Source organism: Muntiacus reevesi, chromosome 1, assembly GCF_963930625.1.
Source record: "Muntiacus reevesi chromosome 1, mMunRee1.1, whole genome shotgun sequence".
Taxonomy (NCBI): Eukaryota; Metazoa; Chordata; class Mammalia; order Artiodactyla; family Cervidae; genus Muntiacus; species Muntiacus reevesi.
In genome coordinates, this window is record NC_089249.1 from 60,510,256 (window position 1) to 60,536,097 (window position 25,842).

Consider the following 25,842-nt stretch of genomic DNA (forward strand, 5'->3'; position numbering starts at 1 on the left):
CAACTATCCTTCAGTTAAAAATAGATAAATCTATTAAAAAAAAATCTGTCCTGGGAAGCGCACCTCATGTAGGTCTTGTTAAAGAGTAAGTGGTGAGAGTGACAGGGGATGAAGGAAAGATGTGAGGTTGGGGGGGGCGGGGTGGAGAGAGGGAAGTGGGTGAGTGGGAAGGAAGGAGGGGTGGAAGGAAACGTGTCCTCTGCACCCCACCTGTCCCTGTGGTCGCCGTGTTGAGCAAACGTGCTAAGATTTAAACGCAAACAGGTCACGTTTACCTTGGTTTGGATAGAGTGGTATCTTCTCTGGTGTGTTAAAAACAATCAGTATCTGAAATTGTTCTCATTCAGGTTCGTTCTGGTTTCATTTATGGGGCTCCTTCCCTGACTAGTATCTGGGGGAGAATGTCACCCGAGGGGAGAGGCTTTGCCTGCCGTCTGTAACCCCCTTCTTCCCGTCTCTCTTGTGTTGGCAGAGGAGCTCAGGAAGCTAAGCTGGTCCGGGATCCCCAAGCCCGTCCGTGCCGTCACGTGGAAGCTGCTCTCAGTAAGCTGCCCCCCTCTGCGCCCCCGCCCTGCGCCCCCTGCCCCGGCGCGCGTTGTCCTCCTGCGAGGATAGGCTCTCCTGGCCCGGCCGGGCCCCGAGCCCCGCGCGCATCCCAGCTCCACCTCGCGGATCTGGCTTCGGCCAGGGTTGCGATGGCATCGCCCACCCTTTGCTCAGTTTCAGGCTTGCTTTGCCAAGGCTGGCAGAAAACGAGGGTAAGTCATAACTTAGGACGGCTGTGTCCTTCTCCGATCTTATTATTTTTATAATCTTTGTGGTATTTCCAAACCTGTGTTATAAAATGGGTTCCAGCGTAGAAGATTCTTTCAGCACTGAGGATTCAAACAGGGAAATGTGTTTGAGGATCTTTTAAAAAGCATCAGTGGTGATGGTGTTGGACCTGTGTGCGTTTGTGTGACAGAGGCTGGGCCATGGCTCCCTCACACCCAGTGGGGAGCAGCACGTTCTGGGGGCTTCAGGAGAAGGTGGGAGCTGGTTCTTGCTGTGAGTCAATGTCAAAAGTGAGCTTGGCTTTGCCGATCATCTCGGAGTCGTTTCTAGACAGCTTTCTTCCCGTTTCCTTTTTTTTTTCTTTATTATTTTGGGAGCTAAGTCAATAGGGACCCCTAAGAGTTTACCCTAAATTGGGTCTGACTTTCAGTATTAAAAGACTCTTTCTTGCTAATGAGCTTTAATAAATTTGCAGCTTAGTACCTCGTAATCCTACATGCAGATGCAACTCCGAACAGTGAATATTTATTGATCAAATATTCTCTTGCAATTAAAATCAGACCTGCTGCAACTGCTAATGTTTTTGTTCAGTGTTTTTTTTATTTTAAGCATTTGTATCCAGTTTTCCCAACGTCCTCTAAGAGAGGCTGCAGGCTTTCCAGGCTGCATTTTAGGAGGTTTGCATGAAAACCCCTTTCCCGGGTCTCTCTGGATTTGCGTTTGTGAAGAGTGTGCTCCTCCTGGTGGGAAGCCCTCTGTGAATTACGTTGTCCCGTCCTCTTCCCGTTGGCTCCCCGCCTCTGCGGGTCTTGGTTAGACACCCTCCCCTGCTGCCTAGTGACTGCCTGGGAGGAAGAGCCACCTGGGGTCAGGGGGCAGGGGGCAGAGGGCAGAGGGCAACGTGAGATCGGCCCTGTGGGTCTGAGGCGGGGCGGGGCAGGGCGGAGGGTCTGTGACCAGAGGCGCTGGGATGCAGGTGATGGAGTCTGGGCTTCTCGGACGTTTATTCACGCCACCACCGCTGATTACAAGGGCCCTTGCCCATCACCTCATGGGAAATAGATGGGGAGACAGTGGAAACAGTGGCTGATTTAATTTTTTTGGGCTCCAAAATCACTGCGGATGGTGAGTGCAGCCATGAAATTAAAAGACACTTACTCCTTGGAAGGAAAGTTATGACCAACCTAGACAGCATATTAAAGAGCAGAGACATTACTTTGCCAACAAAGGTCCGTCTGGTCAAGGCTATGATTTTTCCAGTGGTCATGTATGGATGTGAGAGTTGGACTGTGAGGAAAGCTGAGTGCCGAAAAATTGATGCTTTTGAACTATGGTGTTGGAGAAGACTCTTGAGAGCCCCTTGGACTGCAAGGAGATCCAACCAGTCCATCCTAAAGGAGATCAGTCCTGGGTGTTCATTGGAAGGACTGATGCTGAAGCTGAAACTCCAATACTTTGGCCACCTGATGTGAAGGGTTGACTCATTGGAAAAGACCCTGATGCTGGGAGGGATTGGGGGCAGGAGGAGAAGGGGATGGCAGAGGATGAGATGGCCGGATGGCATCACTGACTTGATGGGCATGAGTTTGCGTAAACTCCGGGAGTTGGTGATGGAAGGAAGGCCTGGCGTGCTGCGATTTATGGGGTTGCAAAGAGTGGGACACGACTGAGCGACTGAACTGAACTGAACTGTCCAGAGGCGGAGGGGAGCTGGACTCCAGTGCACCACAGTGGGGGCCTTGGGGCTGGTCAGGGGTGCAGCGGGATTTGATCTGGGGACCACAGACCATGGGGTGCGAGGGCCTCACCTGCGGCCCCAGTGGGCGAGAGGGGGATGACACTGTCTTGGGCATGGATCTGGGGTCTTCACCCTTGGGGTCTGAAAGCAGAGGTGGGCTGGGGTGGAGGAAGAGGGCAGAGGTGGCTAGGGCAGTTCTCGCTGTCTTTGACTTGCATTGATGGGTGAGTTAAAAAAAAAGGCGTTGGGGACAGTGAGCAGAGCCCGTCCCTCCAAAGGTGGGCCACCAGCGGGGATGGCACTCCAGGGCTTCCTGGAGAAGGTGGGGTTCCTCTGGCCATCTCTAAGGGTGTGTCGGGGTTCCCGGGTGAGCGACACGGGCGGGCATGTGACCCGGGGGAGGCAGAGAGTCAACACCGAGGCTCCCCAGGAACCAGCGGGTCAGCTGACCCCTTGGCGGGGGAGGGGATGGGAGGTGGGAGGGTGGGGTGGGGAGCCCAGGTGCCCGGGGCTGGGCCGCTTCCTGAAGGTCTGCCGTGAGGTGCCGGGGTGGGGGGTGGGGGGCTGCGGGGTGAAGCCCGACACCCCGGGGGCAGGCGGGGAGGGGAACTGCTGCTTGGCTCCTCCCTCCTCCCCTTGTTCGCTCAGCCTGCCTGGCGCCGGGAGAGCAGGGAAGGGAAAGACCACGTCCCCGTGGCTCCTGGGGCCCTCCGAGAAGGAGGGAGCCCCTGCCCTCTGCGCCCCCTGAGGCCAGGGCGGAGCTGGGCCCCTGACGACAGAGCACCTGTCCTCCCCGCGCACCGCTGTCCCTGCGTCTCTTCCTCTGCCTTTTCACTTGTTCTGTAAGCGTTTATCAAGTGTTTGCCGTGTGCCATCCCATGCACATGTGAGGTTCCTGCGGAAGCAGTGGTCCGTGCCTCTTGGAAGGCGTAGGAGCTGGGATGGGCCGGACACAGTTTCCACCAAGTGCCTGCCCCAGACTTGGGAGAGGGGGCGGGGGCGGGCGCGGCAGGGGCGGGTGGGCTCCGGTCCCCCCTCGACCTGCGGCTTTCCATTTTGGGTCCACACTCGTGTTCCCCTGGGGGCTTGGGAATTGCTGCCATCTGCATTCCCCCGGGGTGTTCACGCGGGCCCAGGGTGGGGACCACTGTTCTAGGATACTCCGGCCCCCCGTGGGACAGGGCAGGGCACCCCCGAGCCGGCTGGGAGACGGGGCGTCGAGGGCAGCACCCCTGGGCATAGGCACTGGGAGGGCGCAGCTGGGCCTGACTCACCCGCAGCTGAGGGGCAGGTGTCGGTAAGAGTCTATGCTCAGTCGAGTTTATGCTCAGCCCTGTTGCTCACACCAACTTGTGTGATGTGTTCAGGATCCGTCGTTAACACAACACAGTCCCGGTGGCTTGCTTAACAGATGAGTAGGAGATGCCATGTTAATGAAGAAAGATGGGAAGCCCGTCTCTGGGCACTCAGGAGAGCTCACCCGTGCCCAGAGCTCACCGGCAAACCACCGCTGACGCCATCTAACGCCGGAATTCCATGCACGTGGTGCAGAAACTTTAAAAAATCAGACACTGTGGACACTGTTTTCCTTCAAATAGATAGTCAACAGGGACCTGCTGCATGGCGCAGGGAACCGTGCTCAATATTCTGTAATAACCTAAGTGGGAAAAGAGCTTGAAACAAGAACGAGGGATACACTCATATGTGTAACTGAAGCACGTCGCTGTAAAAGCTGAAACTAACGCGACGTTGTTAATCAGCTGTGCTCCAACGTGAAACAAAAATTTAAAAATTAATGCTCTAGAAAATTTCATTTTTGGCTCTTTTAAAAAAGCATTTCAGAAATATCCAACAAAAAGTAAGGACTTGCCACTCGTGGCAGTCAGTAGAATGGTTGGAAAAGATGAGTGAAGCTCTTGTACATGTTTCCCTCTTTGCGTTTATCGAGGTGAGTTTGCACGTGAACCCGGGGGGAGGGAGCGACTTGATGTTTGTGTCACCAGGACAGTTCTGATATAAGTATATGCATGCATTGTTTTACATTTATGATTAGTGTTTTTATAGCATGCTAATACAGCAATTAAATTTTCTGTAGTTCTGTCATTTAAAATTCATGGCATACTTGAATATATTTCATTTGCATAATTTCCCGTCTTGCTTAATTATCTGGAGGCCGCAACTTGCGTGTGTGTGTTTTCCTTTAGGAAGGGGAGCGTCCGGAGGCTGTGTGGGCTCGTTTATTGCCTGCGTCCCCACTTCGATGCCCTTGCCTTTCAGAAGTTCTGTCTCGGTTCTTTAGTTAACATTCGAGGGTGGCGAGAATTTCTGGGTCCTCGTTCCCGTTCAGTTAGAATGCTCTGGTGGCACCGCAGGTGGTCTGTGTCAGGCTGTCCCCTCCGGCCACAGCCGGCGCCCCCCGTGGCGGCCCCAGAGTCCTGACCTGGCTGCTGCATGCGTGCCCACGCCGTCTTAGGCTTGCCCAGGGCTCCCTGCAGCTGTCAGCTGTGTCAGGGCGTCTGTCCTCTGCCTCTCCACCTCCATCCACTCCTCCATCTCCAGACCCAGCCCAGAGGAGGACACCAGTCCATCCCTGTTCAGTTGCTCAGTCGTGTCCGACTCCGTGACCCCGTGGACTATAGCCCGCCAGGCTCCTCTGTCCATGGGATTTCCCAGGCAAGAATACTGGAGTGGGTTGCCATGTTCTCCTCCAGGGGCTCTTCCCAAGGCAGGGATCAAGCTCACGTCTCCTGCATTGGCAGATATATTCTTTACCCCCGAGCCCCCTGCTTCTCATGAATTAGCTCAGACACGACCTCCTAGCCTCCTGGGTGGGGACCCTTCTTGGGGTGTGACAGTGTCATCCCAGATCTGTTGACCTCATGCCTTCATCCACCAAGTATCTGTGGAGTATCGGCTGTGCCAGGAATGTTTGTGAACAGAGGGGGTGACAATTCCTGCGTGCTGGAGCTGGCATGCCAGTGAGAGGAGCTGGCAGTAAATGCAGCGAGTAAATTTCACAGCATCTTTGAAGGGCTGATGTTACAGAACAAAACAGGAGCGAAATAGGAGGGGTCCCCAGGGCCGGGCTGGTGGCTGGGGCCGCGACCTGGGAGCCAGAACTTGCGGGAGGGGAGGGACGGGGCCTTCAGGGTCTTGGTCCCACCCAGGTCCATGGGCTCCTTGGAGAGGGCGGCACCGACTCCAGCAGGGCATGGGCCATCGGGACGTGGTGCAGACCAGGCAGCCCCGCAACCCTCTCTGACGAGGAGGAGGGTGGGCGCAGTGCCTAAATGTGTCCCTCAGCCCCGGGGCTGGGAGGAGGGTGGGCGCTGGGCAGGTGCTCCTGTGGAAGGGCCGCGGCGCCCGCGCCTGGAGCCCAGGCCCCAGAGGCTGGGAGCTGGCCCTGCAGAGGCGGAGGCGGTGGCTTCACCGGGCGGCACCGCCTCTTGTGGCTCTGCAGCCTCCCGGCTCTGCCTGTGTTGCTGAGAGAGTCTCCTGTGATGAGGGGGTGTGGCTGTGTTCCTGGAGAGGTTCCCTGCAGGCTGGATGTGGCCTGTGACTGGTGGTCTGCTGGCCCACGATGCAGGGGACGGGGCCCAGGGCGGAGGGAGCTCAGAGGGGCCATGGGCCTTGGGGGTGCCAGGCGGGGGAAGGGAGAGCATCCCGGGCTGGGAGGTGGGCAGGGCCAGGCTGGCGGGAGCAGGCGGTGCTGGTGCCGGGTGTCCTGGTTTCCGGGGGGAGGCGGGGCCTGGTCCCCCAGCAGCTCCGGTGGTGGGGGTGCTCGGAGGGGTGGGGCTCCGGTGGGCCCGCTTTGCCTCCTGCCCTCCACCAGGTTTGTGTGCGGCAGGACCCCCGGTGAGGAGCTGTCCCTCCCTTTCCTTACCTGGGGCTGTGGCTCATGGTCACTGTCCAGGAGGTGACAGGGGCTTGGCATGGCTGCATGGCCCACCTGGGCCTGGTGGATGCCTGGGCTCCAGATGGGGTCTCTGAAGCTGTGACTGCCCCCCACCCCGACCCCTGTAACTTCATGCCCTCGGTGGGGCCGGGCTGGGGGCCGGGCGGGATGAGGGCTCTGGGTGGTTTCGGGTGATGCTGGCTGAAGGGGGCGCGGTCTGAGCCGCTTAGGTGGGTGCTTTACCAGCTGGTAAGAAGGCGCTGCAGGCGGCCCGCCTCTTCAGTCCACCCTGGGGGCTGGTGGTGGTTTTTGTCACTGGTGTAAGTGTGCGAAGCGGTCTGCTCTTTGGAATACAAGAGCCTCATTTGACCAGAAAATGGAGGCGGGTGGGACCAGCGGCCACTCCTGCCCTCAGTGATGGGGCCGCCCGCTGCTGGCTCGCAGGGATCTGTCAGCTGGACCTGCCGCTGCTCTGGGAATAGAAGTGCCCCTTTCTGATGGATTGTAATTAATTGAAGACGTTTTAGGGCAACTGTTCTTCAGGGGGCTCCTCCTCGCTGCTAGAGAAGGTGGAGGGCGGGCGACACCTGTGACAAGCCTGCTGGGGTGTAAATTGCTACACCTCCTGGCAGGGTCACTTGGAGAAAAAGCATCAAGAACCTAAAATATATTCCGTGTCCCATTGAGCTGACAATGCGCTTGTAGACATTTTACTCCAGGAAAAATCAGACGTTGCTCAGCTCCACGTATTTTAGAGTACTGGACAATTGAAAATATTCAGAATGTTCAGAAATCGAGGAAAGGTTAAACAGAAATATGTGATAAAGGCATTCATACGGTGGAAGGCCATGTAGTCTTGGGGACCAGTGCTCACAGGGCAGGGCCTGTTAAGCTTTTTCTGTGAAGGGCTGGTTGGCAAGTACCTGAGCTTGTGTTTCAGTGGGTCGCATGGTCGCTTTCTGACTCCTGAGCTCTGCCTCAGTCGTGTGCAAACAGCCACACACGTGGGCAAACAGGTGTGGCTTCGTGCCCCCGATGTCCTGGTTACAGAAATGGGCGGTGGGCTGGCGTCTGCCGAGCCCCGCGTTAGAACAAAGCGTTATGTCAGTGGGAGCCAGGGTTGATGTACGTAAGCACAGAAATTCGTTCGACAGGAAATTTCCTTAAAAAGGCCATGGAAAGGACTAGTCATTAAAAGTAAATTGAGCTTCGTTCAGGTTAGGAGCTTCTGTTCATCAAAAGACGTCATTAATGGGCGAAGAGCCACAGGCGGGAGGAGGCGATGTTTCCTGCAGGCCTGCCGTGCAGGCGGTGCAGCAGGCACCTGCGAATCAGGAGGGAGGCGGGCCACCTAACACGAGGGGAAGGGCCGCCCACGGGTGAGGATGCACACGGCCTCCCGCAGGCCCCTGGATAGGCAGCTGAGGCCCGCGAGCTGATGGATACCTCCGTGAGCCTGTCATCACGGCTGCAAGGAAGAGGTGGTGGTGCCCGGTGTTGGGGAGAATGGAGGCCAGTGGGTACTTCGCACGGGAGTGTAGTCACTTGGGAAATTCTTCAGCAAAACCTGTCAAAGTTACGCCCACCTTTGCTCCCCGGTATACACCTAACAAAATGGATGTCGCGTGCTGTAAAAGGCAGGCATGAGAACGTTTATCGCAGAAACCTGGTCACTACCCAAATGTCCATTAACAGAATGGATTTTGTACATGGTGATGTTATGAGACAGTGAAAATTAACTACTGTTTCGTGTTACAGAACGAATGAATTTTTCAAATGTAACACTGAGTTTAAGCAATGAGGCAGAAAAGAAAAAGATTCTGTGTGTGTGAAGTTTAGAAACCTGATGGGCAAAACCTATCAGGTGTCAGGAGTCAGGGAAGACCTCTGACAGTAGGTCAGGAGCGAGGGTCGGTGACCGGGAGGTCCCCCGGGTGCCCTGAGACGTGTTCATTTTGTGATCATCCACACACATATTTGGGCAATGTGTGCACACACATGTTATATTTCAATACATGCTTATTAAAGAGTTTAAATGATGTGATCCAAGTGTGTTAGAACAAATGTGCGTGAGTGTGTAGTTTATGATACAGAACAGATGCTGACTGATGCCTAAAGGGGGATAAAGGGCATGTGTGTGCTCCCACAGCTGGGAAGGGGCGGCTGGACTTAGGCTGACTTCGTCCTCAAGGCTGAGCACAGCTGTCCTTGGGTCAGCTCTTCACGGTGGATCTGCTGCTTGTGGTTCTCCCCCATGGTCCCAGGATGGCTGCCACAGCTCCAGACTGTGCACGTTCGTTTTGATTCACAAGCAGCAGTAGAGAACGCCCTGTACCTGACTTTTGTGCCTGCTTCTGGTTCCCCCTTCTTCCCCGAGCCTGTCGGTCACTGCAGCTGATGGGATGGTGGAGCATGTTGGCCCATCAAGACTTGTCCTGAAGGAAGGGGATTACTCACCCTGAAGGAAGAGCCTCAGATGTGGTACCCAGAGGCTCTTCAGGGTGCTGTTTGGCAAAGGATGCACAGATGTTTAACAGCAAACACGACGACGTCCACTATGGACGTGGAGACACCCTAAAGAGCGGGCGGTACCGCTGCTGTGTTTGTTCACTTGTCCACTGTTAGGTGGAATCACTCACTGCAAGTTTAGGTGCCTGCCGGGGACTGGTGCAGTGACTCTTGTGCCGGGTGCTGCCGGGGGGCTGTGTGAGCGGCCCCGCTTGGGCCACGTCCACCCTCCTGAGGAAGTGACCAGTGGAGGGATGCCCGAGGGACGAGGAGGGACACACAGGGGATAAGCTTAGAACGTCTAGGAGAAAAGCAAGGAGAAAATCTTTCTTATGCAGGACACAAGAACCGCTAAATATAAATATAAAAGGAAAACTCGGTCCTTTGGACTTCATGAACATTTAAAACTGCTATTGTTTGAGACGTTAAAAAGGCTCGCCACAGGCTAGGAGAATATAATCAGAGTGCATATATTTGACAAAAAGACTTACATCTCGAATGTATACAGCACTCATAAAACTCAGTAAAGAAAACAAGCAACTGGTTAAAAAAAACGGGCAAAGGATTTGAACAGACATTTCATCAGAGAAGAGAAGCAGTGGCAGAGGGTCTGTGAAAAGATGCTCAACATCGTGAATCATTTGAGAAATGAAGTAAAAGCCCTTGACAAGGACTGGTGTCTAGAGATGGACAACACTCTAAGGTTCTCAGACCTTGTTAGTTAGTATGGAAAACGGTATCATCCTTCTGGGAAAAGATCCGGCAGTTTCTGAGAAAATTAAGCATACACCTACTTTATGACCCAGTTACCCAGGAGAAATCAAGTGTATATCGTAAAAGCCTTGTACAAGAATATTTATAGCAGTCGTTATTTAAAATACCCCCAAACTAGAAACAACTCAAATGATCAGCAAAGAGTGAGTGGCTTCACCGACTGGTTTAACCATACCCTGGAAATGCCACTCAGGGAGAAAGTGGGGGGGAGCCACTGCTGGTTTCGGAAAGAACCTCCGGAGACAGCGGTCTATCACGTGGCGTCTGTCTTTCTCCTTCTGAGTTCACTTTCAGTACAATAACCTCTAGTGGCATCCGTGTTGCCGCAAATGGCATTCTTTCATTCTTTTTTTATGGCTGAGTAATATTCCATTATTCGTGTGTGTGTGTGTGTGTGTGTGTGTGTGTGTGTGTGTATACGTATATATATATACACACATATATGACATCTTCTTTATCCATTCATCTGTTGACGTCTAAAATATGGCACAAATGAACTTATCTACGAGAGAGAAACAGACCCACAGACATAGAGATCAGACTTGGGGTTGCCGGGGAGGATGGGGGAGGGGGGGAGGGGGAAGGACGGGGCTTGGGGGTTGGTGGATGCAAACGGTTACATTTAGAATGAGTAAACAAGGCCCTGCTGTAGACCCCGGGAACTGTATCCCATCTTCTGGGATAAACCACAGTGGGAAAGAGTATAAAAGAAGACTGTGTGTCTGTGTATAGCTGAGTCACTTTGCGGCACAGAGACTGGCACAGCATTGTAATCAGCGGCATTTCAGTTAGACAGAAAGACAGCGCGCTGGGTGAGGGCAGCCTTGCTCCCGGGCTCAGTTCCCCGCGATTCCATCTCCGTGCGGCTCTGGGGTGGCAGCCGAGATGCGTGGGGAAGAGGGAGTGACTCCCCGCTCCTCCTGGCCGAGGGGAGCACCAGGACGGCCTCGGGGTGACGGGGAGCTCTGATCTTCACGGGGCAGTCGTCACACAGCTGTGCACCTTTGTCCCGTCACGGAACCGCTTGCGTGAAGCAGGAACCTTCTGTTCTGGGTGTGGTGCGGCAGTAGTGTTGACTGAAGAAGTGGAAAATGGGAGACAGCTGTCTGGGCTCTTCGTGGCCGCCCTTCGCTGCCTGACCCTCGCTGAGTCTGGACCGGGACTGCGGCTGCCAAGATCCAGGAGTCTTTGGAGAGAGGAGAAAGCGCACACGTGTGCGTACACAGACACAGGGGCACACACGTGTCTGTATGCGTGTATGTGTCCGTGGACACACGTGTAAGCACACACATGCGTAGTTGTCGGGCCTGCAGGCGCCTGACCTGTCCGTGCTGTACGAGGCGCGTCCAGACGGGGTTTCGTCTCTCGGCCAGCCCGCCGCCGGGCGCCCGCCCCTCTCTCCACCCCTGGGGAGGCTGCAGGGCCCGAGCGCAGACCCCTGGGGAGCACGGGCGGGGCTGCGGCTCCCGAGGGCTCCGCTCGCTGCTTTTCTCTTACGTCCCTTTTCCCGAGACTTGTTTGTCCTCCCCTCTGTATCACGTTTCAGAGCACCACGCTCCTATCGAGATGTGAGCCTTTTGGGAACTCGCTGGTCCACTCGTTAAGACTCTGTGCTTGCGCTGCAGGGGGCATGGGCTTCATCCCCGATCAGGAAACTATATCAGTAAATCCCAAGTGTGGTGCAGCATGGTCAGAAAAAACAGAATGCAGTTTTAAAAAAAGAAATTATGTGAGCCTTTTGACTAAACACTTCTCACAGAGGCTCCGTGAGTTGTCGTGGCTGCTCAGTCGCTAAGTCGTGTCCGACTCTCTGCGACCCTGTGGACGCAGCACGCCAGACCCCCTGTCTCCCGGAGTTTGCTCAGACTCATGTCCATTCAGTCGGTGATGCCATCCACGAGTTACCATTAGCCATATATACTTACTTATTCCACGAGTTACTCTTAACCCTGTATTCTTTTTGTTTTTTTCTCACATAGGGTTACCTTCCTGCCAATGTAGACCGAAGACCAGCCACTCTCCAAAGAAAACAGAAAGAATATTTTGCTTTTATTGATCACTATTACGATTCCAGGAATGATGAGGTTCACCAGGACACCTATAGACAGGTGGGAACACGTCTTCTCTTTTCTTGTCACTCGAAGTTCTTTCATTTGGTGACGTCTCTTGTTGCTGGAAGGCCCCTGATTGGGTCACAGACCTTTATTTTCTAGCAAATAAGTAAATGTGAAACCTGATAAAGGTGAATTGCCCCTACTAGTGGCAGCTCGGGCATTTCCCGTTCCTGCTACAAGAGTGGGAAGGTATTTTCATTGGAGCCACAGAACAGAGAGCCCGGAGCCCTGGGTGGAGAGTGTCCTGTGACTCGGGGATCGTCTGACCTGAAGGTCTCAGGTGGACATCCCTCTGGGTCAGGTCAGAGGAGTGAGTCCCCCGGGCGCTGTCCTCTGCTGCCTTCAGGGGCGTGGTTTATGTTGAGAGCCATGCTGCTCAGCTTGGCTCTGGAGGGACACAGTTCCACCCATAGTGGAGGTGTAGCCAGCTTATCATTTAGCTATTTAGTTTAATACAAAATGGGTATAATTATGGCCTCTTGAATAGTCAGTTGACAGACGGTGTGCATAATGGGAAAAATACTTAAAATTGATTTACGGTTCACTGTGCATCCAGAATTTGCTGTTGAAATCGCTGGAGGCCTCCCTAATTCTCATTGTCTTTGTACCGTGTGAGAACTCAGAACGGTCTGTGCCGCTGTTCGACAGGAAGGCGGTTAGGGCTTGGCAGCCCTGTCCCGTGCTCTGAGATGAGCGTCTGGGTTTCCCGAGGCGTGTCAGAGGGAGTGTGACCTCTGACAAACGCAGCCTCTGGGTGCCAGAGCCTTGCTGCGTTTTCTGCTCAGACGCGGGAGTGCAGGTCTCCTTGTCACTGTGGCGCAGTGCTGCCCAGAGGTCCCGAGACAGGCCTTCCCCTGCCTGATCATCACGGGTCCTTTAAGTTAAGTAGGTTCTGGGACAGCACTCTCCCCACAGGGGAACCCTGACAGCCCTAGAAGAAGAGTGACTCGTGGTGGGGGCAGGGAGGGGGCAGGGACCCCTCCCCGCCCTCCAGGGTGGGCTCTCCTCGGCCTCTGGCCCTGCCGCCTGCACTGGGACTCGTCCTCTCTCTGCAACTCATGCGGCTCCCAGGCCCCAGGCGCTGCCCCCTGTTGCTGGGAAACCGAGTTCTGATGCAGCCTGCATGTGGATCGGGTCAGGGAAATGCCGGCTTACCTGACTGTTTTTCCACTCTGCTGGCTTTCGTGAGTGGGTACATTTATTACTGTTTTGCCTGTGTTTTTGTCATGTTTTTATTCCAGAAAAAGACGTCCACAGATTGACACCAGCATCTATCTGCGAGATTTACCGGGCTGTGTTCTGTTATGAATTTCTTAAGGGAAAGTTAATTAAAGATGGGTTGCATGCATTTTTAGTCAGTTACTGTGATAGGTAATAAAAAGCCCCCCTGTTACCGTGAGTCCCCTGAATGTTTGTACGTTCGTGTCAGTATGACCGAGCAGAGGGTGCGCTGCTGGGGCCTGCCCGCCCTGGGCCGAGTGCGCCTGCCTCTTGGAGGTGGACCCTGGGCCGTCTGCATGGCCGTTTCAGGCGCTCTGTTAGGTCAAGATGGAGCCGGCCCGGCTCTGGGGCTTGGGCACCCTGGTCTCCGCTCCTTGCTGCCCACTCTCGGGGATTGACCCATGAGCTGATATTGGCCGCCCGTCTGCCCGCGGGCCTGGCCCCGCACAGCCCTGGGCGGCCAGGACCCCGTCTGCTTCCCGCCCTCTCTTGCCCTCTGTTCTCTCGGTTTCTGCTCACCCTGTGGGTGAAGCTGTCACGTCCAAAGCATGAAGAGTCGGTCCCAGCTCACCCGGCGTGTCCTCCCCACCCTGCAGGTTCTGAGGACGTTGTGGCCGCCCCAGCCGGCCCAGTCCTGTGTGTGGGGCGGGGCGTGTCGAGCTGGTGCTGGGGTGCGCTGCGCTGCCCCCCAGCCGGCACGTGGCGGGCAGCTCCTCTGGTAGAGAGGCTGTGCTGGCCCCTGGCGTGCCCCGTGGCTCCGATGGCGCGGGGTCAGTGCTCTGACGTGGCTTTGGCGGACACCCTGGTCACGGGGGGGGTCTGGAGGCTTCTGGTCTCCTGCATGTGGCTAGCCGCAGGGCTCCGGCCCCAGCAGACTGTAGTCCTCGTCCTCGGGGTCTTCTTCCCAAAGCAGGGTGCCTGCGCATCTCGGCATTCAGATCCCTCCCCGCGTTGCTCAGCGGGTCTGAGTCAGGTCGCTTCTTGTCTTCCTCTGACGCCGTCTCCTTTCCAACTTTCCCTGTCGCCTTGTAGTCACTGCTCCCGGAGCTCGCCTGTCTGCCGGCCCCTGACCCCAGCCCAGTTCTCACCCCGGGCAGTCTCACTGCCTCCCTTGGGACCACCGATGGGCCACGGGTTTCCGGGTTCTCCCTCGAGGGGAGAGTCCGGGGTGGGCCCCGCGAGTGGGAGCAGCTCCCCGGTCAGAGGCGTGCAGCTCTGGGGCTGTGCATCCCCCAGCAGCCCTCCAAGTGGTCGGTGGGACTCTGACGGGCGAGGATGCAGAGCCTGCTGGGGTGGCCAAGGCCCCGGTGCTAGCAAGGCGGTGAGGAGACCCAGGCCCGGTGGGTCTCAGGACCCTTGTGGTCACGGGCAAGGACGGGCGTGGACCTGCATCGCAGCCCCCTCCCCACGGCATCACAACGCCCCGCCTTCCCTCGGCCCGTGTGGCCATGTGCCTGGGTGAATGGGGATGGCGGTAGCGTTGGTTGTCGTGGGGCGTTCATGCGGAGTGCTGGGTGCCCTGAGCAGGCTTATGGGAGCCGGAGGTGCCGCTGTGTGGTGCAGGCTCTGCGATGACTCTCCTGTCAGACGGCGGTCAGGAGGGGCCTGCTGTTCCTCCCAGGGCTTTTGAAGTGCTGCCTCTGAGCAGTGCCCCGGATTCCCCCAAGGACTGTGTACAGTGCAGAAAACTGTGTCCCGGGTTCCAAGAAGAAGCTGTCACGGCCGGAAACTTGTACGCTATTGATGTACTCGAATTGCTGCCCGTGTCAGAGGCTGGAAATCAATGCTTACTAATTGCTATGGATCCTGTTACTAAATAGCCGAGGGCCTGCTCTGTTTCTAGTCAGCCAACTGCCGTTACCGGGTTGGGAAGCGTGGAGCAAGGCTGTCGTGCCGGGATGGGGTGGGGGCCAGGCGGATGGAACCTGCCCACCCCACCCCCCGCCACAGGAGAATGCCCGGCCCAGGGAGAGCAGGCAAGATCCTGAGCACACCCGCTGCTGTTACTCAGAGTCGCTGTTTTAATCATCACGCCTGCCGCGACATTTGTCAACTTTTAAAATCCATGTGTCTTTCTCTTCTGTCTCCAGATCCACATAGACATTCCTCGAATGAGTCCCGAAGCATTGATACTTCAGCCCAAAGTGACAGAGGTAAGAGCTGGGATCTGGACGTCCTGCGGAGGGAGCCCCACGCCCGCCAGCCCGCCGTCCCAGCGGCTTTACCCACGGTGGGGACCGGGGTGGCCCCTGGGGCAGAGTCGCCAACACGAAGCGCTCACTGTTCCTTTTTTTATTGTGCAGACATCGGTGTGTATGAAAGAACTCAGGTGGAGCGTATGTGTGCCTGTGGTTTACACGCGTGGGCCCCCCACCCAGTGTAGGGCTGCGAGCCCCACCTGAGCGCGACCCACCCGAGCGTGGCCGGTCACGTGGAGGCTGCCTGCCGCTCTCAGCCGCCTCCAGGCCCCGCCCCAGGAGATGCCCGCTCTCCTGCCCTGTGTCTCCCTCCCTCTCTTCACACCTTTAACACTCGTCCCGTCGCCCGGGGAGCCGCGGTCTGGAGCCGGATCATTCCTCTGCCTGTGTGGTCCGGTCTCTGCACCCTGACTTTCTTCACCCACGTCATTTTCTCAGGTTCAGCCAACCTGTGTGTCCAGCTGTCACTCAGCCATCCCACATTTTCTCTTGCCTTTTCCTGTTGGTGGGCGTTTGGGTGGGCTCCAGGTTTTGCTAGGGGGCCACTGTTGCCTGGAGCCTTCACCTACGGTTCTGCAGGTGCCCTCTGGCAGGGCTCTCTCAGTACCATTTATGAAGAAGTAAGGTGGTGACTCAACGGACATGAGTTTGGACAAAGTCCGCGGCCTGATAAAGCACAGGGGAGCCTGGCGGGCGGCAGTTCGTGGGGTCACGAAGAGTCAGACACGACTTAGCAACTTAGCAAAAACAAAGTGTGGCACGGTCGGGTGTCAGCCTGTTAACCTTGCCAGGTGACGTTGGGACGGTCTCCTGAGGGCTGTCCCGCCTCCGCTGTCTCCGTCAGAGCACCAGCCATCTAGTGCCCACACCCCTGCCGGCTCTGGGAGCCGCCAGGCCTCTCAAGGTCTCCCTCTCTGGTGACAGTGCTCATTTTCCTGTCTCTGGTCACCCGTGGAGTGAGCGTCTCTTCCTGTATTTGTGTGCTTCTGTGTCCCCTTCTGGGAAATGCCTGTTTCTGTCTTTGCCTGGTTTCTTGTGGGTGGTTGGTCTAATTGTTTGTTGGTTGTTGCTCTTTATATGTTAGGGATTCTGACTCTCTGCCACTCGGTGGGGCAGACCCCTCCTCCCGCTCTGAGGCTGGTTTCTGACACTTCCTTCTTGGTGGCTTCCTTCTTGGTCGCAGTCTGAAGTTCTCAGCTGTCGTGGGTTTGAGCGTACCCATCTCCTCAGTTAGGGCTAGCTTCCTGAGGAGACATCCTGAAGCCCTTCTCCCTCCCTTATTTTCACCTCAAGGTTCTGAAGTGTTGCCGTTCACACCTGTTTTAGTTCAGCGGTGTCCTGAGGTGTGTGTGCTCCGAGGCGGGAGCCCACTGCCGCTGTCTCCCTTGGTGACCGTCTCGCTTTTCGGCCCACGTTTGCAGGGTCCCTTCTGTTCATGTCTTTTTCACATTTGCGGAGATCTGATCTCTGATTTGGCTTCCCTGGTGGCTCAGTGGTAAAGAATCCGCCTGCAACGTAGGAGACTCGGGAGATGCAGATTCGATCTCTGGGTCAGGAAAATGCCCTGGAGGCGGGCACGGCAACCCACCGCGGTATTCTTGCCCAGAGAATCCCAGGGACAGAGGAGCCTGGCGGGTCCCTAGGGTCACAGAGCTGAACACGGCTGAAGAGACGGAGGGCAAGCGCACGATCGCGTGCGGGCTTGTTTGCCCCAGTGTTCAGGTTACCTTTCCTTCAGCTCACGCGTGCCTGATTCATTCAGCTTCACCAGAAGTCTCAGTGTGTGGTGGGGAGTGTACATAACACCCCCCCGCCACCCACTTTCAAAACTGATCAGGCCATCTTAGGCTTTAGTCCTCCATGTAAGCCCTCGGGGGAGCCCATGGAAGTCCCAGAATCAGATGGCCAGGGTTTTCTTTCTCTTTCCAAATTGAAGGAGAGTTGACGTGCAGTGTTCTGTATTGCAGGGTACAGCGCAGTGACCCACAGGTTTTAACCTTGTGCTCCGCTTACGTTGATCATAAAACACCGGCTGTGCGCCCTGTGTTGTAATAGACCCTGATGGCTTACTTTATACCTACGAGTTTGTTCCTGTTCAGCCCGCCCGCCCTTCCCTCTCCCCACCGGCAGCCCCTCGTTTGTTATTTCTATCTGTGAGCCGGCTTCTTTTCTGTTGCATTCACTGTTGTGTTTTTTAGATTCTGCTCTTGTTTGTTCCTAACGTCTGTTTGATTTGTGATTGGAATTGCACAGAATCTATAGATCAGTTCGGGAGAACTGAGTTGTCTATGAAATTTAGTCTTCATTTTCATGAACATGCTAATTCCCCATTTTCTTAGACCATTCTTTAATGCCTTTCAATGAAGTTTTAGAAATTGCTCCATAAAAGGTCCCATGTATGTTTTATTAGATTTATTCTTCGTTGTCATATTGTTTGTTGCTATTATAAATGGCATCTCTTTAAAATTGAGTTTTCTCATTGTTTTAAATATTTGTTTTTCATCTTGATTGCTCTAGTAAATGCAGTTTTAAATTTTGATATCTCTTGCTGTGCAGTAAGTTTGTTAAAAAAAAACACGATTATTAAAGCCAAAGTGCTTTTAGATTACAAAACACAAAAGGAGAAAATTAGTTTCCCCCAGAAGTAGTCATTTTGAGGCACTTCTCTCTGATTGTCCTTTTCAATAACTGTGCTTATTGTATCTGGAAAATGAGAGATCACATATTATAACCTCGTTTTAAGGTATTTTTTTAAGTGGAAAATAGAGCCTGCCATGCGACCTTTAGTTTATCGTTACCGTTATGTTTTTCCTGCCACTGGAGACTCTCTGCGTAGAGCTGAGCTTGTGGGCTCCCAGTTTCAGAGGCGGGATCCAGGCCCCGTCGGCCGGTGTCGGCTGGTGTCAGGTGTGACAGGCTGGGACCTCGATCCCCGTGGAAGCCCCTGGACCCTGGCATTGGGCCCCCGCGGCCCCTCCCTCAGCTCCCACACGTTCCTCCAGCTGCACCCCTGCGCAGGGCCCGGCCTGGGGGTGTCTGCCTGTGGGGGAACCAGGGGACGGAAGCAAGGGGCTTTAGGAAAAGTCTAGAAGTGCTGGTCTCAGTGAGAAGCGGGGAGAGTCAGGTTCTGGTTTGCGGCATTGCAGGGGTTAGGCTTGAACACGCTACAACTGGTCCATGACGGTGCTGGCTGGGCCCGTTAGGACGTACGTTTGCCCTAAACTGTCATGTGTAAGTCTAGGGAAGACATCCAGGCGTGGAGATGCAGGGCGATATGGTAAGTATGTTTGTACACTTTATGAGAAGCTGCCAAACCCTTTCCCCGGGTGGCCCCGCCAGTTCGCCATGTGTGAGAGGCTCAGTTGCTCCACGTCCTTGTCATACGTGGTATTGCCAATCTGTTTAATTTTCACTATTTTAAAAAACAGCTGTGCAGTGGCATCTTATGGGGTTACAATTTGCATTTCCCTGTTGACTATGGATGTTGAGCATCTTTTCATCTACTGATTTGTCATGCTCAGATCTTCTTTGGTGAATTGTCTGTTCCATTTTTTGGCTCACTGTTTAATTGCTTTTGAAACCTTTAGCCTGCCTGTTCCCTGGCCTCCCCTAGGCCTTCTGAGTCAGACTCCTGGGGTGGACCCTGGAAGTCCCTATTGGAAGGAAGCACAGATGGAGGTGGAGGCTGTGGACGGAGGGAGGGTCTTTGCGGGGGTACGACCTCCTGGGGTGACCTACTGGGTGACTTCCCCAGGGACCTGGCACCCGGGGCTCGGCTGCCTCCTTGACTTTGCCCTGCCCTTCCGCCTTGATCCATCTGATTGGACCTTCTGTCTGTCCGTTTCCTCTGCCTGCTGGGCCCAGAGCAGCCGTGCACAAGTACCCGTCGCGTGAAGCCGTCAGGTCCTCCCTTCCTCACCTGCAACCTCAGGTGTCTGCTTCCTCTGGGCCTTGTCGGAGACGCGCCTCCCCCCCCCCCCCCCCCCCCACTTTCGTTCACACTGTGATCTTCTTGGTGCTTACTCTCTGATCGCGTTGTCTCCTTGTGGATGAGGTCTCACTCTGCCTGAACGTCACCTCCCCGGGAGCAGTGCTGGTGCCCGAGTGCCTGCAGCGTCATGGGACTTAGGAGATTTTGTTGATGTGAGTCATTAATCACTGAAGCTGAAGCTCCGATACTTTGACGACCTGATGCGAAGAACTGACTCATTTGAAAAGACCCTGATGCTGGGAAAGATTGAAGGCAGAAGGAGAAGGCGACGACAGAGGATGAGATGGTTGGATGGCATCATCGACTCAATATTTGCATATACTCCGGGAATTGGCGATGGACAGGGAGGCCTGGCGTGCTGCAGTCCATGGGGTCGCGAAGAGTCGGATACAACTGAGCGACTAAACTGAACTGAAGAGTAATTAATCTTTTTATCCAATGTTGTTATTTGAAAGTAAAGTTCATAACTTTTTGGCCCTCGCTCTTTTTATCTTCTATCTGTGGAAATAACCTCAGCCTTTTACTTTGGAAAACGCGGGCTCTAACCCGAGGCCCTCTGGCTCGTGGGCTGGTGCAGGGAGCCCAGGGGAGGACCTCCTTCAGATCTCACAAGCTGGGCCTTCTCACGAGATGAGTTCATCAACTCGTGAGTTCTTTCTCCTCTGTAATTATTATATCATCTGCCCTCTGGCTCTCTGCTTCTTAGAGCAGTTTCACAAATTAGAGAAATAAGATGCTTTTTCCAATTAGCCACGGAGAAGTGACGTCTCATTACATTTAAACAGACACAGAGGACAATGAACGTGCAGGCCTTTAAGACCCCATTATCCATGGATGGTCCTTCCGGTTGGGGTGATGAGTTCTCAGTGGCCCCGAAGGATGGTCATTTTCTGGGAGACATGTATCCGTGGAGCACAGATGTGTTCATCCTGGACTCTTCCCGTGACTGTGAGCTTTCTGCAGATAGGGTTCCCGACTGGAGTGTGTGTGTGGAGGGACGTGGCCCAGCTGGCGTCCCGGGCCGAGGCGGCCGGGGAGAAGCCCACTTCCAGAGGAGTAGGCGTTGGCTGTGTCCCGAGGGTCTGGCCCAGACTGAAGAGGGTTGGGGTGTTTGCACGGAGGGCGCTGCCTCCGTGCCTGGGGGCCTCCTCCCCGGCCTGCTCTGCTCACCAGTCCCCCACTTCTTTGAGCTTGCCAGCACCGCCCTCACACCCTGGCTGACCCCACAGTGCCCACGTGATTCCCACTGTCTGCTCGCGTCTCTGTCCCCTTGGATGCAGCTCTCGAGAGGGACAGTGTCCACTTTCGTCTTTGCACCACTGGTGCCTGATGGACCTTGGGGTCTCAGACTGCATGTCCGAGGGTCTTGCCGGGATTCTGGCCACGCCCAAGGCCCTGGCTGTCCCTTCTCACGCTGCAGGCTGTCAAGGCCAGATCCTGGGTCTTCTCCTGTTTCCCCGGCACCTCCTGTGGGGCTGGCACGTAGTCTGGTAAACACTTGGCAGGTGATGGTGGGCTGCATGCATTACACACGTGCTCCTCCTGGGGTGTGCGTTCGGGGGGTCCTTCCGTGGGGGATGCGGTGCTGGCAGGGTCTCAGGCTGAGGGTCTCAGGCTGAGGGTCTCAGGCTGGGGGTCTCAGGCTGGGGGGTCTCAGGCTGGGGGTCTCAGGCTGGGGCTGGTCTCAGGCTGGGGGTCTCAGGCTGGGGGGGGTCTCAGGCTGGGGGGGGGTCTCAGGCTGGGGGTCTCAGGCTGGGGGTCTCAGGCTGGGGGCTGGGCACGTTCAGTGCTCCTGAGCCTGCCTCTTCGTACTTACTGCTCTCTCTCCATTCCATCTCATAATTCATCTTTGTTTTACCCTTTGGGGGTGGCGGGGGGAAGGCATTTGTCAGAGCCTGTTTAGTCCCTCAGTCATGACCCCCACTCTTTGTGACTCTGAGGGCTGTAGCCCACCAGGCTCCTCTGTCCTGGGATTTCCCAGGCAAGAATACTGAGCGGGTTGCCATTTCCTTCTCCAGGGGATCTTCCCGGCTCAGGAATTGAGCCCATCGTCCCCTGTGCTGGCAGGTGGATTCTTTACCGCTGAGCTTTCTGAGAAGCCTCTTTGTGAGAACCTGAGAGATATGTATTCGTTATATGATCAGTTCATTAAACTCTTCTGGTGTGTATTTCAAGGATCTAATCCATAGATCTTCCCCTTCCCCTTTTTTCTCTTTTTGGCTTTATGGTAAAATAAATCAGAGCAGAAAGTTTTCCATAACATATATGTCCAATTTAAAGAAAAAATTAAAAATTGCTTCCACATGTCCACTGTCAGGAAAGCTGAGCGATAAAGACTGATGTCTTTGAACTGTAGTGTTGGAGAAGACTTTTGAGAGTCCCTTGGACTGCAAGGAGATCCAACCAGTCCATCCTAAAGGAAATCAGTCCTGCATGTTCATTGGAAGGACTGATGCTGAAACTGAAACTCCAATACTTTGGCCACCTGATTCAAAGAGCTGACTCATTTGAAAAGACTCTGAGACTGGGAAAGATTGAGGGCAGGAGGAGAAGGGGACGACAGAGGATGAGATGTTTGGATGGCGTCACGGACACAGTGGACATGGGCTTGGGTGAACTCCAGGAGCTGGTGATGGACAGGGAGGCCTGGCGTGCTGCAGTCCGTGGGGTCGCGAAGAGTCGGACACGACTGAGCAACTGAACTGAACTGTCCACTGTCAAGCTGATGAGACAGCCAGGCCGGCCTCATCGAGGTCCCTTCTCTGTGCCTCCCCAGACATGTCTGCCTCCCAACAGGGATTCCCCTTGACGTTTGGTGCATCACTCTCTTGCTTTTCTCTAGTTTGTGGTGTGGTTGTCTGTGTCTTTCACCTGTTTTTACTGAGTATTTTCAGTGGAGTTGTGCTAAGCGCCGCTTGCCATCACTGTCTGTGTGACAGAGTTGAGGCTCTAAGCCCAGCTACCCACACACAGCCTGTGGTCCATTTTCACTGCTGTGTAATATTCCCGGTGGCTTCTGTGATTTACTGATCCAGCCCAGGGTTAAGAAGCATCTGGCTTATGTTCATTCTGGTGTTTTTTCTCTTAAATACATCACACGGCTTACTAAATCTATTCATAGATATATTTTTAGTAAGTGGCATCTTTTTGCATTTTAGTAGCATTGTCTTAATTTTTTAATGACAGTATATAGAAATGCAGTTGGCCTTTGTAAGTTCATTTTATATCTGGCAAACTTAGTAATCTTTTATCAATTCTAATGTTTTGTGTGTAGGTGTATTTGAGTTTCTAAGGAAGTTAATCATATCGCTTATGAATAATGATAGTTTCATTTTTTTTCTTTCTGTTCTAGATATCCAGGCTTGGTTTTTTTTTCCCCCCTCCGCTGGCCAAGATTTCCACTACAGTATTAAATATTAGTGTTGAAAGAAGGCATATCCTGGTGTCATTCCAATTGTGAAGAAGTCTGTGTCATTGACTCAGGGTATTTGCTCTAGGTTTTGTAGCTGCCTTATGTTAAGGATGGAGCCTTGCTTTACTCGGGGTTTTAAAGTCCTCAGTGGCTGCTGAGGTTTTATCACCTCCTTTCCCACATGTCGTCTGAGGTGAGAATAGGCCTTTGCTCCTTTATTCTGTTGATACGGTGAATTTTATTAGGCGACTTCCTAGTACCGAGGAGACTGCGTTCCTGAAGTAAATCCAAATTGGCCAGGACGGATTTTTCATTGCCTCACAGGATTAAGAGTGTTAACATCTCACGTGGCGAACCGCCGGAAGGGGAAGGCTGGCCGCTCTGTTAAAGGACAGACGCTCCCTGACCGTGTCTGACTCCTCGGCTGCGCTTTGATAAGGAGCTCCATCTGCCGCACCGAACATTCCGTCTGACGCTGGTGACACCGTGATGTGTTGTCTGAAGGTGGTGTCTCTTTTCTGTACTTCGGTTCTGAGCCTGATAAAACGGGTGTGCTTTGCCAGCCCGTCAAGACAAGTGACTTGAGCACAAAATGTGGGGTGTAAATCCTCACATCTCAAGGAGGTGAAGGTGGAGTAATTCACCACCCAGCGTGGCGTGGCAGCCTGCTTCCGAGCGTGCTGTTATTAACTGGCTTGTAAACCTGCGTTCAGTGTATATTTTATGTGATGGATGGCTGCCGATTAATCTGCGTTTTAGATTTGTTAGGGACTCTTACTTCTGTCTCGTTCATCAGATGTTGGAATTTGTATGGGGGGAGCGTCCCCTCACTCGTGGTGCGAGCACTTGTGTTATAAATATCTCCTTTCTGAGCCCACGTGGCTCCTGGATTTCGGGAGATATAAATCCCACAGGTCTTCTCAACACAATCGTATATTTTGTTGTTCTTCTCACAGAAATTATCTCCACGGCACTTGATATGCTGGGAAGTCATGTTGCCGATGCATATGGTTGAATTATGATGCTTTCACATTTCCGAAATCAGATTTTTTTTCCCCAAGTAATCATGAGCACAGCGACATTTTCAATTTCAATATATTAAATTTTTTAGAATGCAGAACCTCTCAGCTCTCCACGTGCATGGTGTTGCCAGCACCCTGGCTCTGCCTTGGAGGCCTGTGAAGGTGGTGATGTGCTTGCAGAGCGAGGCCAGAAGGGGCTGCCCCAAGGGGGCCCCTCAAGCCCCTCCTCGGGGCCCTCTGTGGAAGACCGCTGGGTTTTTAGGGAAAGCCTGGCATGGTGCTCAGGTTCCAGAGGGTGGACAAGCAGACTGGAGATGCCCGTTGCCTTTTCCCTTTTTCAGTGGCAAGTGGTACGGATGGTGGTGGTACCAGCAGTCCCAACGGTGCCGCCGGCAATAGCAGCAAGTGTTTTCACTTTTGTTGACGAGGGTCAGTTGGTCTGTGGAGAAGGTACTTGGGGAAGAGGTTGAAGCCTGAGCTGTTTAATGAATTCCTCCTCTCTAACAAAGATAGACCTCAGGAATGTCAACAGAACTTTAATAGCAAATACCACCGTGAATATTCATCGCTAGGGCTATCTCAGATGGTTCCACGTTCTCATTAAACACGTCCACACACAGAGGGCACGCTTCCTTCACTGGCAGATAAACGCCACTGTTCACACCCGCGGTGCACCTGCTTAAACGCGGGCTCCTGTCCCTGACAGCCCTTCCGTGTCTGTTCTTCCCTAAACTGCCCCGCGTCTGCTGACGGCTTTGTGCAAGTCAAGTGCACTGTCTTCACGCTTCACCCTTCACCCTGTAACAGCTGTTAGTAAAAGTCCTGGGCTGTGACACGTGGAGTCATGGGGACGGTGGCCCCTGCAGAAATGCCCGTGGCTGCCCGCTGGGCACGCGATGGCTCTGCTGGGCTCCATCGGTGGCACGCGTGAACCCAGGCCCAGATGCCAGCAGGGAATCAGCCAGTGAGGCAACTGGCTCTGTTCCCGTTACAGGTGGACTCGGCGGGTGACCGGGGGCCGGGCCGTCGGTGGGGATGCTGGAGTGTGTAGGGGACACCGAGCGGCTGAGGCCGCCTGGTTTCTGCTCTGCACCACCTCTCCTTTCTGGCCTGGGCCTTTACGCACCTCGTGGGAAGCTGGCCCCACACCCCGGACTAGCTGGCCCCCCGCCCTGGGCACCTTGGCCCCAGAGCTGCCCCCAAGAGCCACTGTCCCTTGGACCTGGGACGCCAAGCTGACTGTGAGGTGCCCCTCGGAGTGGGGGGCTAGGCTCTCACTGCTCTGTGGATCCTGCAGGCCCCACCCCAGCCGGCGCCCTCCCCTCAGCCCCCTCAGCTGCAGGCAGGGCAGGACTCGGGGTTCCCCTCTGTCCTGGATTTGTGCCCCCCGCCATCACCAGGCGTGCTGTCTGTGGACACCTTTCCTACGTCATTACAGTCAGTGCAGTTTCCCCGGGAGCCCAGACGAGGCTGATCCGCCCGTCGGCTTCTGTCTGCCCTCAGCCAGATGCTGCTTTGTGTTCTGGGCGGTTGGTGGTCCCACAGTGGGGCCGGGGAGGGTTCGGGGACCAGGGCGCATGCCCGTGAGGGCAGGTGGGGGGCCTGGGACCGCGGGTGGCTTGGTTGGGGTGGATCCCGCCGTGGACCCCGGGTGTCCCCAGCACGCAGGACAGTCACTGCCAGGAGAGAGACTGAAGGGCGTTAAAGCAAGGGGCTCACCTTTCCTTTCCGTCTCCCTCTCCCACCTCGAGATGCATAAATCATGAGAGTCTTATTCTCTAAATTAATAGCTATTGTTATAGGGAAATAATATGCAAGACTTGCGAGGCTGTGGATGTGACCTCCCAGCTCTGATTACCCGGGGAGGTAGGGGTGCTGCCTGGACAGGTGTCAGGTCAAGGGCACGCGAGCGCCAGAGTGCTGGGGATGTTGTTTCCTGCCGTGGACGCTGGCGAGGGCTCCGGGCAGCGGCCGGGGCCTGTGTGGCGTCGGGGCAGGCAGGCCTGGAGACAGGGCCCCGAGGAGGACGCGCACACCTGTCCCCTCCGCGAGGCACGCCGGTGCTGGGGGGCAGACCCGCGGGCTCTGCCGGGCTCCTCAGCGGGTTCTGTCCACACCCCTGCTCAGCTGGTGGCCGGGAAGGAGGGAGACCTGTGCAGGCAGGGAGAGAAGGTCCCCGTGTGGGGACCACACTG

General features: G+C 54.9%; 1 protein-coding gene across 2 annotated transcripts in view; it reads left to right on the forward strand.

Moving 5' to 3' along the window:
• The window catches only part of TBC1D22A (TBC1 domain family member 22A), a 260,473-nt gene that overhangs the window by 86,959 nt on the left and 147,672 nt on the right, over positions 1 to 25,842 (forward strand). The window contains exons 5-7 of one of the 2 annotated variants that reach the window (XM_065945555.1): positions 473 to 543; positions 11,669 to 11,797; positions 15,115 to 15,177. In XM_065945555.1, the coding sequence (XP_065801627.1) occupies positions 473 to 543; positions 11,669 to 11,797; positions 15,115 to 15,177 (263 nt within the window). The remainder of the gene's footprint in view (positions 1 to 472; positions 544 to 11,668; positions 11,798 to 15,114; positions 15,178 to 25,842) is intronic. The other variant, XM_065945561.1, reaches the window with a different exon arrangement.